This window comes from Gallinula chloropus (assembly GCF_964237585.1).
Source record: "Gallinula chloropus genome assembly, chromosome: 3".
Taxonomy (NCBI): Eukaryota; Metazoa; Chordata; class Aves; order Gruiformes; family Rallidae; genus Gallinula; species Gallinula chloropus.
In genome coordinates, this window is record NC_140087.1 from 25014320 (window position 1) to 25033974 (window position 19655).

At 46.7% G+C, this 19655-nt stretch overlaps 1 protein-coding gene across 1 annotated transcript; it reads right to left on the bottom strand.

Annotated features, from left to right (window-relative positions):
• Positions 1-767: 767 nt before the first annotated feature.
• On the bottom strand, positions 768-9437 carry LOC311189965 (p53 apoptosis effector related to PMP-22-like; the record flags this gene model as incomplete). Its single annotated transcript, XM_084261781.1, has 3 exons — positions 768-1118; positions 1707-1850; positions 9227-9437. The coding sequence occupies 3 exons, from the start codon at positions 9435-9437 to the stop codon at positions 883-885; spliced, it is 591 nt and encodes a 196-aa protein (XP_084117907.1). The 3' UTR covers positions 768-882.
• Between the last annotated feature and the right edge of the window lie 10218 nt (positions 9438-19655).

Here is a 19655-nt window from a genome sequence, read left to right on the forward strand (position 1 = left end):
TCTGAGGCACGGCTGGTAATTAAAGCACTGCAGTTTCACAAAGGCAGACATAAAGAACAGTGTATGTTTGTACTCAAAGGCATCTTCTGAATCAGCATCCCTCAAATATCACATAAAAGTGTATGTAGTTTAACATCTGAAGGCTCATTGATTCTCTCTGTGACAATGCATGTTAAATTATACGTGGCTCCATCACAAGTCCCATCATGGCCACAGAAACACCAGTGTTCCATTACCCACTGTTACACACACCAGCTCCATGCTTTAGAGATCTCTGTTCAACAGCACCAATTGGTGGAAAATAAATGTTTAATTTTATTTTCCCCTTAAGTCAAATAGCTAATTGTCAACAATAGTCCAGTAACAGGAATCAGAAGAGACTCTTAGGCAGCAGGTGACTGTGATAGCCCCAGGGAAGTTCCTTCCTTGGGACTGACTTTGGTGGAAGAAAAAGCATTCTTTGTATGGCTGTTTGTTTTTTTTTTCTAGTTCCATTTGAGGCAATTTTGTCAGAGGTGAAAACAAAATAACTTGCAGGTCCCTCTAATGGGTTTTTTAAAATCTCTCTTCCTTTCTACACTTGAAACACCACATCTTTATTCATCAGCAAATGTTTGAATAAAATAAAGATGACTCAATTAGTTGGGAGGGGAAGGAGCAAGTAAACCACCCAAACAGAATTGACATGAGAATACATAAATAATACTTTAGGTAAAAGCTATTTGCTTAAAGATGCCAATGTTTTTACTAATTTATTGTCAGGGCTAGTAAGAAATACTCCGAAGAAATAAGGTGGGTTTTTTTCAGTCTCCTATAATTGCACCGAATTTACATTAGAGGTGCTCCTCTGTTGTTTTGATGGTTGTACTTGGATTTATTATTTTAATTTAGGTATGGTGCTCTCTCTGGGGAGGAGTAGTAATAGGTAGGCTTGATGTTTCCCAGGACTTCATCTTCCCAGTTGGGGAGGCAGCAGAAGAAGAAAGCACAGCCTATTACAACAACAGTGCTGGCCCACCCGAAGCCATAGGCCCAGCTGAACATATTGTCGCCCGACAGTGGAATCTCTTCTGCGAATTTCACTGGGTAGATGACCAAGCCTATGATTTGGAATGCAGCTGGAGAGAGAAAGGAAAAAGAGAAAGAAAAGCAGGAGTCAGTGACAATGAATTCATTACACTTCCCACTGCAAAAAGGTACCCAGAGGTAACTGCGTATCCTTGTAAGACCTGTAAGGATTCAATGCTACAGTGAAATCTGCATTCTTACAGGAAGGTATGTGACTTCCAGCCCAAACAGATCACAACACCTATGTGTACTGCAGCAGCTACAGTTGGCATTGCCAGGTTGCTAAGGCACATACCTGTATGCTGTGATCAGCCCTGTCCTGCAGCCAGACACCCTGCTCCCTGCGGAGCCAGTCGCCTCCCACCTGTACCACAGCCCCGTCGCTCCTCCTCCCCTAACTCTTAGCATGTGACATGCAGGGTCAAAGGTGTTGATTGCCCCCATACACTGCTATTGGGAAGGTGAAAAGTGACAAAGGCCACTGGAACATCCCTAACCATCATCTTCTCAGAGCGTAAATCATCCTTCCCTTGTTTCCCATTAAAACGAGTCACAAACCAAAGACAGCTTATTGCATAAGGGAGGCTCCATCCAGATGCCTGTTTCACATCTGACATAAGCTTGTCTTTGTGCCTTACCAACGACAAAGAGCAAGCCTCCGATTCCTCGCACGAAGTTGAAGCGGAGTATCTCAATTGAGAACGCGATGACTGCGAGGGCGAAACAGATGACGAGGATCACAAAGCCAACGAGGTACGTGGCAGCTGCTGCTCTCCCCCATCCTTGAAGAGAAAACAAGACAGATGTTACACAGGGCAGAGCACTGGATGGTAGGTCATCACAGGTCTTTGGTTTTGTTTAATAATTTTTTTGTTGAAATCCTTTACTGTGAGGGTGCCCTACGCCACAGCAGGACTGGATGCCTCCAAAGCGCACAGCTGCACAGCAGAGAGGTACCAGCGTTTGTGGAGCAGTGCAGAACTCCCTGACTGCTAGCTTTCCCTGCTGAAAAGAGGGATGTAGTGCAGCATGGTAATGGAGACAGCACCTCCAAACCCCGCATCTGTAAGAAACCCACACCTGAGCAGATAGGACGTACAACCACTGAGAATGTCCTTTATCGTTACTGTCCCTGTTCAGCATGCAAGTTTACAAAGCCACTCCCATGCACAAGGGAAGATGAAAGCAGACAAGAGGGTACCATGACAGGAGACAACTGCTGGGAAATAATAGTGCTGTCAGCATCCAGCTGCTCACCTGTTTGTTTATGACAAGAATAATGCATGTGGAGCGAAAATAGCATGGCCAAAAAGAAATAGATTTGGAATAGCTGAAGAGAGAGAGACAGAGAAAAAACCTCTTGAAGAGAAATACCAATTCAGAGCTGAAAAAATTTAGAAACTGCAGCAGTGGAGGAGAAACAGCAGAACCTGAGGTAAAGTGGAAGAGTTCTCTTTTAATCACTACTTTGACATTTGATGGAACAGGGTGGTGCAGATTCTTAGGATCAAGCAACTGCAGGCTGGAGAGGCTCAGGCATGAAGCTCTTGGCTTTACCCCAGCAGAGCAGCACCAGCACCCAGAACACACCCAGCACAGGCCAGGGCTGGGGCAACTAAGGTAGGAAAACCTCTCAGAAAAACAGGGAAGGCAAAAGGCGCTTGTGAAAAGGTCCTCATTATGGCCAGACCCTGTCATCTGTAAAAACACAAGCAGGAGTTCAGGTGAGCCTAATGCAAACAACAAGCAAAGGTGCTCCTGCCATGGAGGTAAGATACCTGCCCACATGGGCTAAACCACCCCAGCTAGCGACTCCTTTTCCAGGCAGCTGCCAGCACAGCTCACTTCTCACATCTGCGTAATGTGGGTCTCTGCTTTCACACATTGACACAGAGGTAGGGCCAGATTTCCAGCTCCCTCCAACACAGGAATAAAGAGGGTGTCAAGATCTAGGACAGAACCTTTTCCAAAAAAACTCAGAGCTGCCTGTTTCAACACAGCTGAAGTGACTCCAGAGACACTCCGGGGACACGCTGCTTTCAAGGCAGCCTCCGTTCTTTCTGTGTGAAAACTAAGACAAGGCAGTGAGACTGAGAATCTTTTCCTGAGCCTAAAGAGTTAAAGTCCTCCACGTTAACTCATGTGCTCTCCTAGTTGCATAAATGGGGAAAACCTAGTAATTTGAGACAGAGAATGAAGTAAAACTCTCTCAGGCACCTCTACTAGGTACATAAATTTACTCTCTGAAAGCAACACATTGTTTTACAGCCATTTTCATTGGATCTGACTGAACCGGTTTCTTCCCCCCTTATTCCAACAGCAATACAGCAGCCACCCATCAGCCAGAACTCAGCCCGAAACCTCCAGCCACCACTGCTGCCACCTGAAGACAGTCGTGCTGGCATAGAAAGGGTAAGGAAAGGGGTTTCTTTCCCTGCTCCCTTCTCGGAGCTACTTAAGACAGCAAAAACTCTTTAAGTTATTTCTCTTTCAGCTAGTTGTGCTTGTTTCACACCCCTTCCCTAAGAGGAGGGAGGGAGGACACCCTACGTGTCTGGAGATGAAAGCTACAGCAGTGGTCTGATAACATCTTTTCATACAAAACATTCTCTGACGTACCTAATGCAGGTACAGGATATTATCTCCACAGTAGGATTTATTTAGGGATAACTAATATAAAGAGATATTAACCATTACATGCAGCCAGCCCAGAAAAAGCAATTCAGACTAAAAGAGCTAGGAAAGCTACATATCTGTATCTGCTTTTTTCTTAACAAGGCAAAACAACAAGGAGGAACACCCAGTTCTCAAGGCACACTCCTTGTCAGGTGCATTACGTATGCTGGCACAGTGTGGGAAGCCAAGTCTGGCGTCTGCCTGATAAAATTTAGGTTGCAAACTCAAATACACCTGCAGGTTAGTCACCTTGAGGTTTACTGCAACATGAACACGACTGGAGGAGATGTGAGCCAGAAAGCCCCCAGTGCTCCATCTGCTATTTGCATACCCTCTGCGCTTACTTTACATGTATAACAAGCTTTTGAACACAGGTCAGCCCCAGCTCTGCTCACAGTGATTTATTTTCTTGTCTCTGGTGATATGGAAATGGTAACACATATAGCTGTAGGAGGTGTCTTGTCAGGAAGATTAATATCAAGCCCAGCTTTATTTCAGGTCTTCAGAAGCAGGGCAGCAGTAGGTACCACCGCTATGAAATTCAGTGTGTTTTGGGCTCACACATGACAGAGCTCAGTGCTGGTGACTCGTACCTTGTCTCCTCTAACTCCAGCTGCAGTTATCAGTGGGTTGATACTGATAAGACTGAGTCATAAGTGCTGGCCACAGCACTGGATGGGTCTACTCTGGGCAGGATGAGACAGTCAGCCAGCCTGCTACACAAGCACTGCTGGGAATCACAGGAAGAGCAATAAAAAGCCCTGGACTTTTATACACACACAGTGCAAGAGGAAACTCAAAAAATTATCTGTAAGTCTCATAAGTGACAGATAGAAGAGGTTGTGGTGGGAGGCTGCACCCTTACCAAGCACAAGGTGCAGCTCTGGCACACTCCTTTCCCCCACAGACTGCTGCTACCCCCCGCCAACCGGGAGAGCTTTCAGTGCAGCTGTCAGTGGAGGGGCTGCTGCAGGGCTGCGGCTGAAACCGATGTTTCTCGGTGAGGGATGCCTCTCATCCCCAGCAAGTCAGGCTCTCCCTGCTCCTCGCCCTCCCAGAGGCTCCAGAGAGCTGACAGAGCCCCGGCGGGCACCCAGCTCTCCAGCTCTGTCCGCAAGATCCTCTGCCTACGGCTCCTGGCTGCAGGGACGGGAGAGGTGTGGGTTTACTCTCACTGCTGCCAAACTGGGGAGACCTGCTCACAGGCAGGGAAAGGCAGATCAGCCCCAGCTTCTAGCTGGTTTGTGCTCAGAAGTGCCTTGCAATCAGGAGGCAGCCAAAATGTAAGTTTTCCATAAAAAAAGAAAATCCTCAGGACCCTTCATTTGGCAGAGACAGTACTTCAAAATAGGCATATACATATATAATGTCTGTTTATGAAATCAGACAATAACACCATGGAAATTTGAGGGTGCATAAATAGGAAAGCAGACTATGAGAGAAGAAAATGCTGAACATTTGGAGGCATCAGCATTCCCCAAGTCAGCTTTGCCTCAAAGAAGAGTCAAGTTCTTTGCACCTAATCAGCAGAAAAGTATTTATCAATTAGCTGGTGTCGAAAGAACAGTAAAAAAAAAACCAAAACAACACAACTATTTGGAGACTGAAGGTCTGTAATTATTAGGAAGGATTGAGTTTTATTACATAGCTTGATTAATGATCACTATGAAAAGGAACTAAGCTGCAAACGTTATTGTGCAAGTAACTAGGTGGGGTTGGGATTACTTAAAGTTACTGATGAGCACCAATAATATGATAAAATTTAAGGAAAAAAAGCCAGAACACATCAGGGCCTTAATGTTTAGGTGGATTTCCTGATTTTATTCGTCCATGCCTTAGCCTCACCAGGGAGGAGATGGCAACTCTACAGGGTAGGATATTAAATCTAGATTTCCCTTTATAAATGAATAAAAGGACTGGGAAAATTGTCTAGGAGGAAGATGAGCTACTACAGGATTTGAAGCAACAAACCTTTCTCTTCTGTTTACTTAAAAAACAAGCTAGTTTGTTAGCTAGTTTGTATCACTGGAATCTTAGAAAGTTTCCCCTTGACATGCACAGATGAGGCACATTTTTACACTCTAGGTAAGATTTTTTTTTTCTTTATATCGATGTCAGTAGCAATACATTTTTAGCCTTGAGACCTCAGTACATGGAATGCCCCAAAATATCTGCTTTGTTGATGAAACAGAGGAATAATGGACTGTGAGCAAGAGAGTGCTGCCAGCAGTACTTTTCTTGCCCACATAATGTTCAAGCTTCCATGGCAGCACAACTGGTGAAGGGAAGGTATGTGCCTACCCACCACAAACACAGGACTATCCAGAATCAAAGGTTTGCCAGGAAGGATTCCTATTGGGAATCACAGCTCTGCTTTGGTTTTAGGAGTACAGGAAAAGCAACTGCTTTACTGCTGAAGTATTAAATAAAAGCCCACTAGTACCAACGTGGCTTCAGACGCTTGGCTCTGCCAGGAGTTCAGGAGATGCCCAACCCTATAAATACTTCTAATGTCTAACACCTCGAGTTGCTAGCAGTGGAAGTGTGCCAGCTTGGGGCCAGCAGAGCCCAGGAGCTGGGACACCAGCCTCACCTGTTTGCTGGGATCTTTTACTGGGGAGTTGCAGTAAACTGAGTGTAGATAGGGACACCAACTCCTTAACCTCTTCAATCAGCATTTTCCGAGTGCCTGTGCTCGGCTGAGACTATAAAGTCAGTTTGTTTGTCTCCAGTACATCCTGGGATAGTACATGAGACAGAAGCACACCTGCAGAGAGGCATACTGAACCGATGCATGTGTCTAACATTCCTCCTTGATTTACCAGGCCTCTCAGGGCAGCCAGCGTAGCACTCAGCTTCGCCACTAGCCTGTGGTATCAAAGTCCATGCCTCTAGGGACACAAGTAGAGCGGCACAGCCCCAGTGAAACATGATTCACAAAGGCTGGGCTCCTACCTCTCAGTTCCACCGATTGTGTTTTTTTTTTCTCCTGGGTTTTTTGTTTGGTGTTTTGTTGGTTTTTTCTCCCTGGCACTTACTAAGGATCCAGTTGAATGTTTCCCTTTTTCTAAGTTGGCTGTTGTGTACTTAATGAATACCAACTGGCTGTTAGGAATATAAGAAAAAGTTAACCTCTTTCTAATGGGATCACCTTTACCACACACATAACACGCCCATCTTTTACAGTGATAATTCAAAGCAAAGTTGCTGGTTGCTCAGAACCAGGAGGACACAGCCACCCACAGATATTGCTCTTAAACTTATAAAATCATCACTACAAAGACAAGAACCCTCTCCAAGCAACCACATTGCAAACAACACTTGTCATATCTGATGGCTTACTGATATGTTTCAAACACACGTAGCCAACAGTTTAACTGCCCAGACAAAGTCATCTTGAGTCATACTATGGTGCAGTGCAGCAGCTTTGTGTTACCACAGTTTGATGCCAGACAGACACAAACCAGCAGAGAGGTCTAAACAAACTCCTTCCCTGCTTCCCTACTGAATGACATCCCACTCTTCTTTTTCCCTTTGCATTTCTTCCCTCTCATATGGTATTTGCATATGTGCATTAAGAAGCAATATAATAGACATTCCTATTTGCAAATCTTTGTTCCTGCTCCTTTTTTCCTCCATTTAAGTGACTTGCCAGCCTTCTTTCTTCCCCTTCTCAGTACATGTCACAGCTCAATTAAGAAACTGTCTAAGGGAGCTTTCTATTCATGGGGATCCACTCTGAAGTTTTTGTTTCATCAGGAGAGGCACAGGATGGCTAAAGCATAGTAGGTACTGTATGCAAAACACAAGTTATGCATCTCAATTAATTAACTTTTATTTTCCTGCAGCAGTGCTGTCAATGCCTGCTAGGCATTCTTTCCTTTGTAAATGCCCTCACCTACTTTGTGTATAATTGCATTAGCATAGAAAAAAGGAAACAAAATAAATCAAACCTGAATTCCTATGCTACATCCTGTCTATAGATGCAAATAGTATTTGGGTAGACAGTGGCATTGATGTCATGAAAATCAGAGAAGAGGCTAAGTCAATTTGGCCTAAATAAGCCAAGGATTTAAATTTTGGTTTAAATAAGCTGAGGCTTAAATAAGGGAAGCAAAGGATACTGCTCCTCTTTGACAGCTTCTTAACTAGAAAAAAGAGCAGAAAGTTGCTCAGGACTGACTCAAAGCACACACCCATCAGCACTCCGGGATGCAAGAAGCAGTGTCACTACAGGAGAAAGCAAATTTCAGCAGCTCTAGTGTATTAGCACTTCTTCCCTGTGCGATGCACATGTCAGCAGCTCCACTGCACTAGCTTTTATTCCCCGTCTAACAGGGGAGATGGGTATTTTTGTCACACTAGCAATATTTCTTCACTTACAGTAAGACCTGCAGTCATCACCTGGCTGAGAAACAAAGCTACTGCTCTTGCAGTATATTCAAAGTTTAGCTTGTGCTCAAGTGCTGCAATGGAAAGCTTCTGCAAGTCAGTCTGCCGAGCTCGGGCAGCAAGGGATCTGAGCGGGGCAGCAGTCCCAGCAATCCCAGCTGAAACACGCCCTCCCAGCTTCCCAGTCCTCACAGCACCCTCAGCCAGGATCTTAAGGCGGGTCTGCTTATTTATCCAGAATTATGTTGTTTGAGGGGAAAAGCAGATGTAATCAGACCCACGTGTTCTAGCAAAAACCAAAAAGTCCTCTAAAACCCCAGAAACTGGGGGAGCATGGTAAGAATATGATGTTGGTGATGCCACACACAGAACCAGCTCAGCAAGTTTAAACAGAGGCACAATTATCACCTGATGGAGACCCCTGTGCAATACAAAGGTATACAGAGGAAACAGCATTTTTTCTGTCTGCAAATACACATCAGGCCATTTTAAGTGGCAGCTTGAGAAACATCTGAATGTCTGAGTTCCCTTGGTCAGGTAAGGGTTAAACCAGGGTGCTCTCTCCTTCCCTCCGGAGGGCTGGGGTAAAGCAGTTCTGCTATCACCCAGGTGAGGCTCTGCATAGGACACCCTGTGCGCAGGTTTCCATGCTCACCATCTGACCAGTGAGGCGACCAGCCAAGGGAACTGGCCAGTGCTGGGCCAGGCCACTGGGACCACAGCTTGTGAAACGCTGAGGGAAAGCAAACTGGAGAGCTGAAGGGACTCGTGGCGAGTTGGTTCTCTTACTTTGGTTGTAAAATAACGTAAGACCCCCACCCCACTCCAAAGCAAACCACCCTGACTTCTCAGCGTTGCACTGATAGAGCAGGCTGCTTCTGAAGCAGTCTGGACCTGCACTTCACTGGGGGTTTAAGCCCTGAAACAGCACTAGCACTGGTTCGGCAATGGAAACCCCTTCCTGGAAAGCGGTGGGTATACTGCTCACAATGTTAGCACCCACTGCCTCCCAGCCACTGCCCCTGGGTGCAGCTGGTGGCAGGGCCAGGGCCCCACCGAGGGGAGGTCAGGGCAGGGCCCCCGCGCTTACCATAGTCCATGAGGGACTCGCAGTTCCAGTTGGGGTCCTCCTGGCCCCGCGTGCAGCTCTCCCACAGCGACGCTTGATGAACATAGGGCTCCGACTCAGACTCCAGCCAGCCCCTGCCCGCCAGGGCGATGATGCCCATGATGATGGCCAGGCCCAGGAGCAGGGGCAGGAGCCACCTGCACCTCCAGCAGGCGAGGCCGCACACCACCATCCTGCCCGGCCGGCGGGGACACCCGGCGAGCCCGAGCGTCACGGGTGCGGCAGGCTGGGGTGCGGCGGGGACGCTCCGCCGGGACGGGGAACTGCGTGCGTGTCGGTCCGAGCGGGTTTTTAAGGTGCCGGGGCAGGCGGGAGTCCCACCCACATTCCTCTGACTAAGCCTGGCGGCCGCAACCGGTGGGGCCGGCGGAGCGGCGCGGCGCGGCGCGGGGGGAGCGCCGGGCTGGGCCCCGCTCCTCGCTCTGCCCCGGCGCCCTCCCTGCCCCGCGAACCGCCCGTCCCGTCACTCGTCCTCCTCCGACTCGGGCTTGCGTTTAACCCCTTACTGTCTGCCACCCTCGCAGCTCTGCACCCGCTCCTCCGTCGTGTCCCCGCCACCGCAAAACGTGTCCCCAGCAGAAGGTGGAGGTTCTCGCTGGGTTTCACAAGCCCTGCCCTCCGCCCGGGCGTCGGAGCTCTCCCTTCTCCGCTCTGTGCGCTAGGTAGGCAGACGGGTGTCACCCAGCGTCGGTGGTACTGACCGTGGTTGCCACTTCAGGTGCCAAAAGCTGGCAATCGGTTGCTCTGTGTGTGGCAGCGGTCAACTTCTTGTCCAGTTTCTGGACAATTTTAATGCAAGGGTGAAGAAGAAAGACAGGTGCTATTTGGGGGTGGGGATGTGACTTTATAATGAGGAAACCATCGCTTCTCTGGCGTCAGGCTCAGCATTTCACAAATGCTTGTTTCCTACAGGCCACCGAATGAGTGCGGGATGGCAGCTGTGCTCTGGCCTCCAACCAGGCTGTGCCAGGCACAGTGCAGGACTGGTACTCAGGACACACATCCATGTCTGGAAATGCACCCTTGAGAGGACCAAAATGAAGACTTCCCTGTCACATGGCATGCATCAACACCCAAAATTTTTCTCATGGGAGAAACACCTCTCCATGATAAGATCTAGACACATCCCATCATGTCATCCATCACATTGCTCAGCACCAATGCAAACTCTTCTCATATAAGCAGATAGGAGCCTGTCACAGGGCTAGGGGTGCGTGAGCTTTGGGCATGTAACTCACACGCGTTTGGTTGAGTCTTGGAGCAGCTTCAAGGCCTCAACAACGAGGTCAGTAGGAGAACAAATCTTCGACGCTAAAGAGCTGAAAAAGAATAGCATGTAGGGGAGGTTACATGGGTTTTATGGAGGATGGGGGTTGTATGAGTTTTTACTGGACTGCCTTCAATGGGATTTTGTCACAGCTGTGTCAAACATGATTAAACTGTGCCCAGTCAGTTCCTCAAAGGATACTCTGAGGAGGTGTCCCATGAGGAGGGATGGTGAACCTCATCTGTGTGCCAATTGCTGGCAAATTCCAAGGAATGGATTGTGATGCTGAAACCAGAACAATAAGATGAAACCACCATATGCAAGTTGCAAAAATCTCAGGCAGGTTACCTCCAGCCATGCAGAGTTTCACCAGACACCTCTTAACATCCTCTTCAAAGTTCCCACCAAAAGCAAGATGCTATATGTATCTAGAAAGTATGTACTCATTGATACAATCTGAGTGAAAAAAAAGGAGTATGAGAAGTATTAATTCTGTCAATAATAATGAAAGCATACAGTTTCTGTTGAAAACTACATTTAAAAGTTTATTTGCATATTTGTTGCATAGCATATGGCTTTTCAAAGAGTGCAGATGACAAGCTATAGCTATGAATTATGGGAACTTTTCTTAAAAACTGAAAAAAGGGTCTTTTTTAATTGATGCTTTTAAGAGTTTCCATTTTTTAATACTGTTGAGGAACTGCTTACTGCTTAACTGTCTCAAGGAGTTTTACTGGCAAGTACATATTGACTGGCAAAATAATGAAGGGCTGGTTTTAAGATCTAATCTGGTTTTAAATTACGTATCTGGAAAAATTAATGGCCTGAATACTCCTGCATAGTAAGTTGTATTGTGACGACGTACCAATTTACTATTTACTAATCTATACACATATTCACATACACACATTCATACACTTTTATACACAAATACTTTTTGTTCATGACTCCTATCCATCAGTTCTCGTCTGTGTTTCCTTCCAACACCAATCCAAAATGTATCTAGCTTCTTATTATTGTTGAAGACTTAATTATTTTTTAAGATACAACCAAATCATCAATACCAGACTACAATCAAAATAATCTTCCTCCCTCATTCCTCACCATCAGTGCTCAAGTCACCTCAGAAGGAGACACAGAAGGTATTTTCTTCAGCACAGAAAGGGAGAGCTGTTGGAAGAGAAGGGAGGTTAAATTTCATCCATTTTGAGAGAAATAAGAGTAGGAACGCACCACTCGGAGAAGTCAGAAGCTAGAGTTCCCCCCAATTCAGACAAGCATGTAGAGCTGGCTGACATTTTTAGTGCTTGAATTATTTGCTTTCCCAAAGCTGTGCCTGCATGTGGAGTGTCTCAGCGCCGGGGCGCTGGGTTGGCTGGGGGAAGCATGACAAGGAGCACCAAGGGTAGCTCAGCCCTGCTCTGCCACATCACTCCTGAACCCCTCCAAGCCCACCTCGGGCATTAGCAGTGCTTGTGGCCCACCCTGCTGCTCCCAGTGACCCCACTAAGAGAGAAATGCCATCTTCTCCTTTGTTTTTAAACAACTGGGAAATGTAGTTGAAGTTAAAAGGTAATATACCAAAGATTTCACTCTGCATGACCAAGGGGCAGCAGCACTGTCCATGAAGTTACCTGCCTTTAGCCCTTATGTTACTTGGATTTAGTAGTGAGGAAATCTAGCAAACTAACAAACCAGTGTCTCCTGCAGCAAAATAGGCAGCTGCAGCAGCATATGTAGTTTTCCTCACCTCTGGGCTGCATAGCCCTCATCTTCACAGAGGCCAGATGGTAGGAATCAGCTCTGTGTGTACCAAAAACATGTAGTGCAATGATCACGCGGAAGAGATGCCCTAATATGTAACAAAATAAACCAGAAGTTTGCTGAACTTAACAGTCAAAACTGCCCAAACCTACCCAGGTGTCCTGGACTGAGCTGCCCTGTCATAAGTACATTATCTTCTGCTGTGAACATGGCTACAAGTTCTCCAGTTATTCTCAAAATCTGGACCCTTTTCCCAAATTTTTCTTTACCATGGAAAAAAGGAATCATAAGCTTCTTTCACCAGCACTATCCTTACCTTTAAATATTTATTATATAAGTATTAAGATACTTCCATAATCTTTGGGGCTCTACAGCAACATTTTTTTCCAGCGTAACAAGGGATGTGCCCCTTAAGTAGATGGTGCTTTACATGGAGTAAATCATTTACCACTTCTGGCAATCATTAACCTATCTACCAGAGGAAAATCATGGGTGCTGAGTGAAGGTCAGGGATCAGCTCCAGATGAGGTGGTCATGGCTGGGCTCTCATGAGTATGGATTGAAATGAGTTGGTGGGAATCCTCAGGCTGGTTCTCAAGAGTTGATCTGTGGGAAGGGTGAGCGATGCTGGGGGGGGGAACATGGTGGGCAGCACAGTGCCAGGGACTCCCCTCTGACTTGCAGCAGGCAGCTGTGGGGCAGGACTGTGGGGGGGGTCCCCTGAGGTCTAGGGTTCCTCTCCTTTTTTCATTTAATCTGAATGCATTTTCTAGCCTGTTTACCTTTCAGCTAAAACCATTAGGAAAAAAAGCAATGCCTGCACACTGAATAGCTGTTGTAAATCCAATTATTTTATAATACATGGGTGTTGTCCTTCAACAGCGTCTTATGCTCACTTTCCTCCAAGTCCAAGTGCCCTAATTCTCCTTAATCTCTCTTCAGGCATCACAGCTATAATACCTAATTATCATCATCAAAACAAAGTAGTCATTCAACCCATAAAGCAGGATAGGCATGGGAGGTACTTGGTACATAACCTTCAACAACCACTTCATCAGTACTTCCAGATCAAACTCCAATTTCCTCACACGTGCTGAAAAACCGCCATTATCTGAATTTAAAAGAAAGCCATTTTTCTGACCAGCTCTTGTCAGTGGCCCTTGGTTGAACTCAGCTGACGGTAGACTTGTCTGGGGCTGGCACAGCTGAAATAATCTGGCTCTGTGCAATTGCTGTGCTGTTGAGCTTGCTTCAAAAGCCTTGTGAAAAATACTAGGACAACAGAGTGGCCCGCAGAGGTGTGACTAACTCTTTCTCATTCCAGATGGAGACACCTTATGTGACTCCATCAGCCTGAGATGACCTAAAATCTCAGGAAATAAAAGGATGGCAAAGAGCCCTCCTCCTCCTGTGCACACTGTGCCTATGATTGCCAAACGGGCAGTCAGCAAGGTGCGCATGAGCTCACTACCTCAGCAACTCCCGTTTTCAACACTTGGGCTGTGCAGAGGCCTCTGTACTGTTCATCTGGATGAAATCCTGTCTCTGTTAAAGGAAATGGCAGAATCATTGGTGGGTGGGATTTTACCCCAGAGCTCTCTAGACACCTCAGGCTCGCTTAGATCATGCCCACACAAGATCCAGGGTCTTCACACAATTAAGGGTTTGTTGTTGCACCTTCGCCTTCTTTATCTTATCCTCTTGTTTGCATTTGCGAAGTGTAAGAAAGGAAAGGATCAAATAAAGAGCTGTGCCATCTTTGACCTCCATATTAACCCCAGGTTGGCCCGCAAGTCCTTTTCCAAAGCTTGCAAACCGACCATCCTCATCCACGATGTCCCAGAGCGGTAACAAAGCACCGGCGGTTGCCTAGCTAACACCAAAACTGTTCCTGCAGGAGTGGGACTGGTGTGACACGGGGACATTACTTCCTAGACTTGCTGGTGTTCCTTGAACCACACCTCCAAGAAGACCCGAGGCACGGTGTCTACTTGGGCGGGAGGGTTTGGGGGATTTCGCTGGGTTGGCAGTTTTGATGCTGCCTCTGCTCAGAGGTGCAGGGAAGGTTTACTTACTCCTGCGGAGCAGCGTGCTTGTATTCATTCCGAATGGTGCACTCGGAGGACGTGTGTTGGAAAACACCATACCTACGCAACACCAGACACACAGCTGGAAACGCCAGCACTGTAACTCTGATCTACGGGGAGGCTGCTAGCTTTTCACGCCCTGCTGATGGCCTACGGGTGTGCCGTACAAAAGGCGGCTGGAGCGCGACCCGAGGTTTTCCCCGCGATAGCACCGTTTTAATTTAGAAGAGCGTGAGACGCAGGCCCCCCACTCGCCCCTGGCCGCTCAGCCGGCAGGCAGCCTGCCGGCACCGGGCCGCGCCGCGGCCTTCCGGGACCAGCGGCGGCCGGGCGGGGAGCCATCGGCTGCGGCCGCGAGGCGGGGCCGGGCGGGTGGCAGGCCCTCACCGCCAGGGGGCAGGACACGCCGCCAAAGAGGCTGGGTCCGTGGCCGGGAGGTGCCTCCCGCCACCATCACTCGGCGGGGTGCCGCGGGCGCGCCGGGAGGCTTGGCCGGGCTCGATGGGGCCCTTTCATGGGCGCCACGGCTCTCCGTGTTCCTTCTCCTCTGGCAACGAGGAATTTAGGTGCTTAACCGCACCCTGAAGCTGCAGGCAGGGAACACTAAGTGGAATTCCTCTCACACAGCTGTTTTAGACTGCGGCTGAAGTGTCTCCCTGCCTGCTGACGGAGAGTCATCCAATCTGTGGGGTCATCACCTGTCCTCGCACCCCGCTGCTGAGGTGTGCAAGCTAATGCCTTTGTGCCTTCCAGCCGGGGCCTGGCACTGCCTTCCATTTGTGGCTTTGAGTTCACTGGGGGAGCCAGAAGCTGCTGCCCTGCTGTCTGTTTGTAGCAGTGCGATTGTTTTTGCGTATCTCTCTCTCTACACACACACACACATGCACACATTTTTACTCCGTATCCTTGAGGAAAGAGTCAAATCTAGAAAGAGTTTTTCATTCTCTTAAAACAGAGGAAGTTCTGCACCAATATGCAGAAGAACTTCCCAGTGAGCCTGGTGAGGTTGTGGAGTCTCCTTCCCTGGAGATATTCAAGACCCGTCTGGACACCTATCTGAGTGATATGTCCTAGGGAGCTGCTTTGGCAGGGGGGTTGGACCCGATGATCTCTAGAGGTCCCTTCCAAACCCTACAAGTCTGTGATCCACACATCTTTAGGAAAAGATAGTTGGCTTGATAGATTGACAGCAGCTTTCCTTTCCACTGAAAGCCGCGTTTCCTTGTCTTAATCTGTATTTGCTGTCTCATTTCCTTCTTCCTGGTTGTACATTTTTACCCTAGCATAAACAGCCCTTGTAAAATGATGTGTTGGTTCCCGGTGGCGGCATTGGGAGCTTTTGGGATAAGTTTAATCTCCACGTGCATGTCCAGAAGCAGACAGGCTACATCTCATTGCACAGCTCCATATTAAAGACCCTACTTAGTTTTCATAAATGACTCACCCAATAGCTCCGTCCACTGAGGCCTGATTTCCATGAGACAGTCTGGTCTTTAAACACACACTTGAATGAGGGATCACACCACCGAATTAGCAGTGGACGCGACACTGGATTCACGCAGCATGCATGAACGTCATTACTTTGAGTCATTATTTTCAGGGGCAGATGGGGGGTGCTGCTTCTTATGCAACCTCTACCAAGCCTTGTTATAGCAGGAAGCTGTCTCTGTGTTCCTCCCTGGCAATGACCCACTTTTCTCTATTATTATGAAAAGCAATAGTTATAAATAGTTATGAATAGTTATAATGCTGATTCTTCTCTCCCATAGTGTTGGACAGATAGGAGAAATTTCATCTATTTGTCCTGCTGCAAAAGACTCACCTTCTTCAAATCAGCTTGATCACACTTAAAGGTTTGGCTTCCCCTTGCAGAAACAGTACTGTACCTCTGATTTTATAAGCATGTCTTTCTTGATCACCTTGCTCTGATAGACTAAGGTCTTTGCAGAAGAAAGGATCTGTAAATGCCTACAAAAAAAATGGGAGAAAAAGTAATTTTAAAACTACACACAGATTAACACAACCTCGCATGACCGAGAGTAAATGTTGGGAGAAGTAGGAAAGGATTGGGAGATGGAGGAGGGAGAACGGGGAAACACTGTGCTTGGGGGGAGAAATTTCCATTTTGGCAAGGGTGCTGCAGGGAAGTGTTGCTTCGGCTCATGAAGTGTGATGATATCTACTTGTTCTTCTCAAGTGTTGGTGAGCTTCTTCTGTAAATACTTTTGGGCTTTGAAGTAGTAAACAGTGAGATGGAAGCATCGTATTCATGTAGAAAAGAGTGGAGATGAGGGATTTAGTTTAAATGCTGTCACTGATAACAAGTAAGCACTGAAGATATGTGCTTACATAGAAAGAGAGGAATGATAGGCAGGGGAAAAATATCCTCATCTTTTTGCTCCTCTCTTTTCAGTTTACACATCATACAGTAGATAGCAATTAAATTGAAATATAACCTGTGGTATAGCATGATCAGTCGGAAAAGTGAGACCACGAGAGACTACAACTGATCACACAATAACAGATGGGGTAATAAAACCTGGGACAATAAGGAATATTTGCGGAACAAATGAAAGATCAACTTCCCTTCTGTTGCAGAAGCAAGAAAATAGGCAAGTGTTAAAGAACAATCTAAAAGGCAAATTGATGAGGGAAAGAACATATGGCAAAGATGGAAACTGTTAAATACACACAGAGGAAAATGTATGCTTTTAAACCGTCTTTACAGCACGCCTGTTTCTAGCCTTTGCATGCTTTTTTTTGCTACCATTTGTGAAGAAATAATTCCTTGGATCTCAGTAGTAAAAACATGAAGGAACTAGGTACAAAATACAGGTTCAGCAAAAGTTTAAAGAAAAGCACAGTAGGCAGAGGAAAGAGAAAACGGGACTTGGTCACAGTTGATCTCAGTAAAAATGCTATCAAGAGGTTTTTTTTCCCCCCCACATACTGCTGTAAAGGCAATTGTGCCATGTTTAGAAAGCAAATGCAATTGGAAATGGAATGGGCATCAGGTCTGTCTGAGCACTGACATGATGCTTTTCAGTGTAGTATCCAACAGCAACTCCTAGTGTATCCCATAATCCATTCTTCTGGGGAAGGAAAAAACCCAAATAGGCATGAGAAACATCAGTAACTACTCAAATACTGGAATCTCCTGCAACTATTCAGTCATTTTGCACACTGTGCTGCAGGACTGGAGGAGCCCAGTGGGTGACACATGGTGCCTGTGAAGGGATCCAGCCAACAAGGACAGTTTCTGGCACAGCCAGAGCTCGCTTGCTCTCCGTGGGACACGCAGGACCTCATATGTCTGACACCTCAGCAGCCCCAAATGGTCTTCATCTTCTGCGTGAGGCAGATGTGCAGATCAGGGCTCGCTGCCATCCTTAGCACGGCGTGTTCAGAGCAGCCTGGATGTGGTCAGCAGTCCTCATCCAGCAGTGACCACTCCAGGGCCCATCCGTGAAAAGTTCACTGTAGGCTCAGCACCGAGCAATCAAGCTCCTAACCCGGGCAGGAAGGCTGCCTTCAAGCAATTCCTGAACCGTGGATTTCAGCGGTGGCATCAGGCCCTGTGGCTCCCTTGCTCTGTGCCCAGCTCTGAGGTAGGAAGGTCCCACAAAGTGCACCGGGAGTGTCCTATATTAAAAGAAAGATCTGCCAGTTGCAGGGGTGACAGAGGGTGACAGGGTTGTGGCTCACTCATGGGCACCGTGCACTTGTGTAGCGGGATAAGCAGCAGAGACGTATAAACCTTCCCTGGGCCCCATTGCAGGATCTAGCCTTGTGCAATTCTTTGCAAGGTCAAAAGTATGGATGAACAGAATTGAGGTCAAATCCCTGGATTTAGAAGTAACACCTTTTTTCCCCCTCTATTTTTATGTTTGTTCTAAACAAGTAGTTATTTTTCTTTATGCTGCAATTCCCCTTTCTTATGGTAGCATGAAAAAGATGAAACATAAGAAAATGAAATGGAGAAGTCTCTTCCTGTCCCTATCTACAGCCCCATTTGAATACATCACAGTAAATCTTGTAATTCATGGTAACATGAGGCAGAGAACATGGAGACAACAGCAACGCTGATGCTCATCATTTGGGCTGTGCTGCAGAGCAGTGAGAGCTGTATTCTCAGCAGAGCTTTTTCTGGGTTATGACTCACGCAGAGCCCTGCTTTTCTGCTCCTCTCCCACCTGCTCTGACAAACAAGAGAGTCACAGCTAAATAAATACATTAACAGCTATTGTTATCAACCAGAATTCAATAAAGAAATTTGATACACTGCTACATCTTCTGCATGCAGGTGCCTCTGGATCCTGAATCCAACATCACACCTGTGCCTTGTCCCCTCCCACTCCGAAGCCTCAGTCAAAGCTCTCTCGTTGCTGGACGCCTTCTCATTTATGGTCATTTACCTAGAGCAGTAGGCCAGCAAAGAAGAGAGGCTTCTGAGGACTCTGCAGCTGGGAAAAAGCAGGTGAAGAAGCTGGGAGGAAGAGATGAAAAGGCGAGAAGATGCAAGCAGTAGGGTAACGGAGAAGCAAGTCTGGGAAGTCAGTGAGAGTTTGTGGACAGCATCTCTGTCACCCTGTTTAATATCTTTCCAAAGGTGTAGGTAGGGTTTGGGGTTTATTTGTAAGGGTTTGTTTTCTTTCTTTTTTAAGGGTCGGCATGTTTGTATGTCTCAGCACAGTTAAAGGAAACCAGGTGGAAGTTACAGGAGTGAGCCAGAGTTTATCAGAGGTTGGTGGAGAGCCCTCTTCACGCTACGCACAGTAACAAAGCTGAGCCTACAAAGCTTTCAGAAGCTGAACTTGTCAGCCCAGCAGTCTTTCACAGTCTGGGTAACTTTGACGAAGTGAATTAACACAGGGGGCATTCAGAAATCCAGATGAGAGAGGGTATGTGCTCAGTAGACTATTTTGCTTATGCTTTCTTTCATTGTTTTGCCAGCTTAATGAAAGGACAAAATCTTGATGTAATGGTAAACTCTTGACTACCTGAAACCAGGGTAAACTCTTGACTACCTTTATAAAGCTCACAAAAAAAATTTACCTCACTGTCACAACCAGAATTTAAAGGGTAAAAATAATATTAGGATATATATATAAAAATAATATTAGGATACAGTCAGGATGCACCGCCAAGTTCCCTTCTATGAAGATACTTTTATTTGGAACCTATTAAAAAGTTGGTATAAATTCATTCTTTTGTCTGAACTGGCATAAGCACCTCAAAACGTAGGAACAGCTTTCCGGTTCCTTAAGTGTTA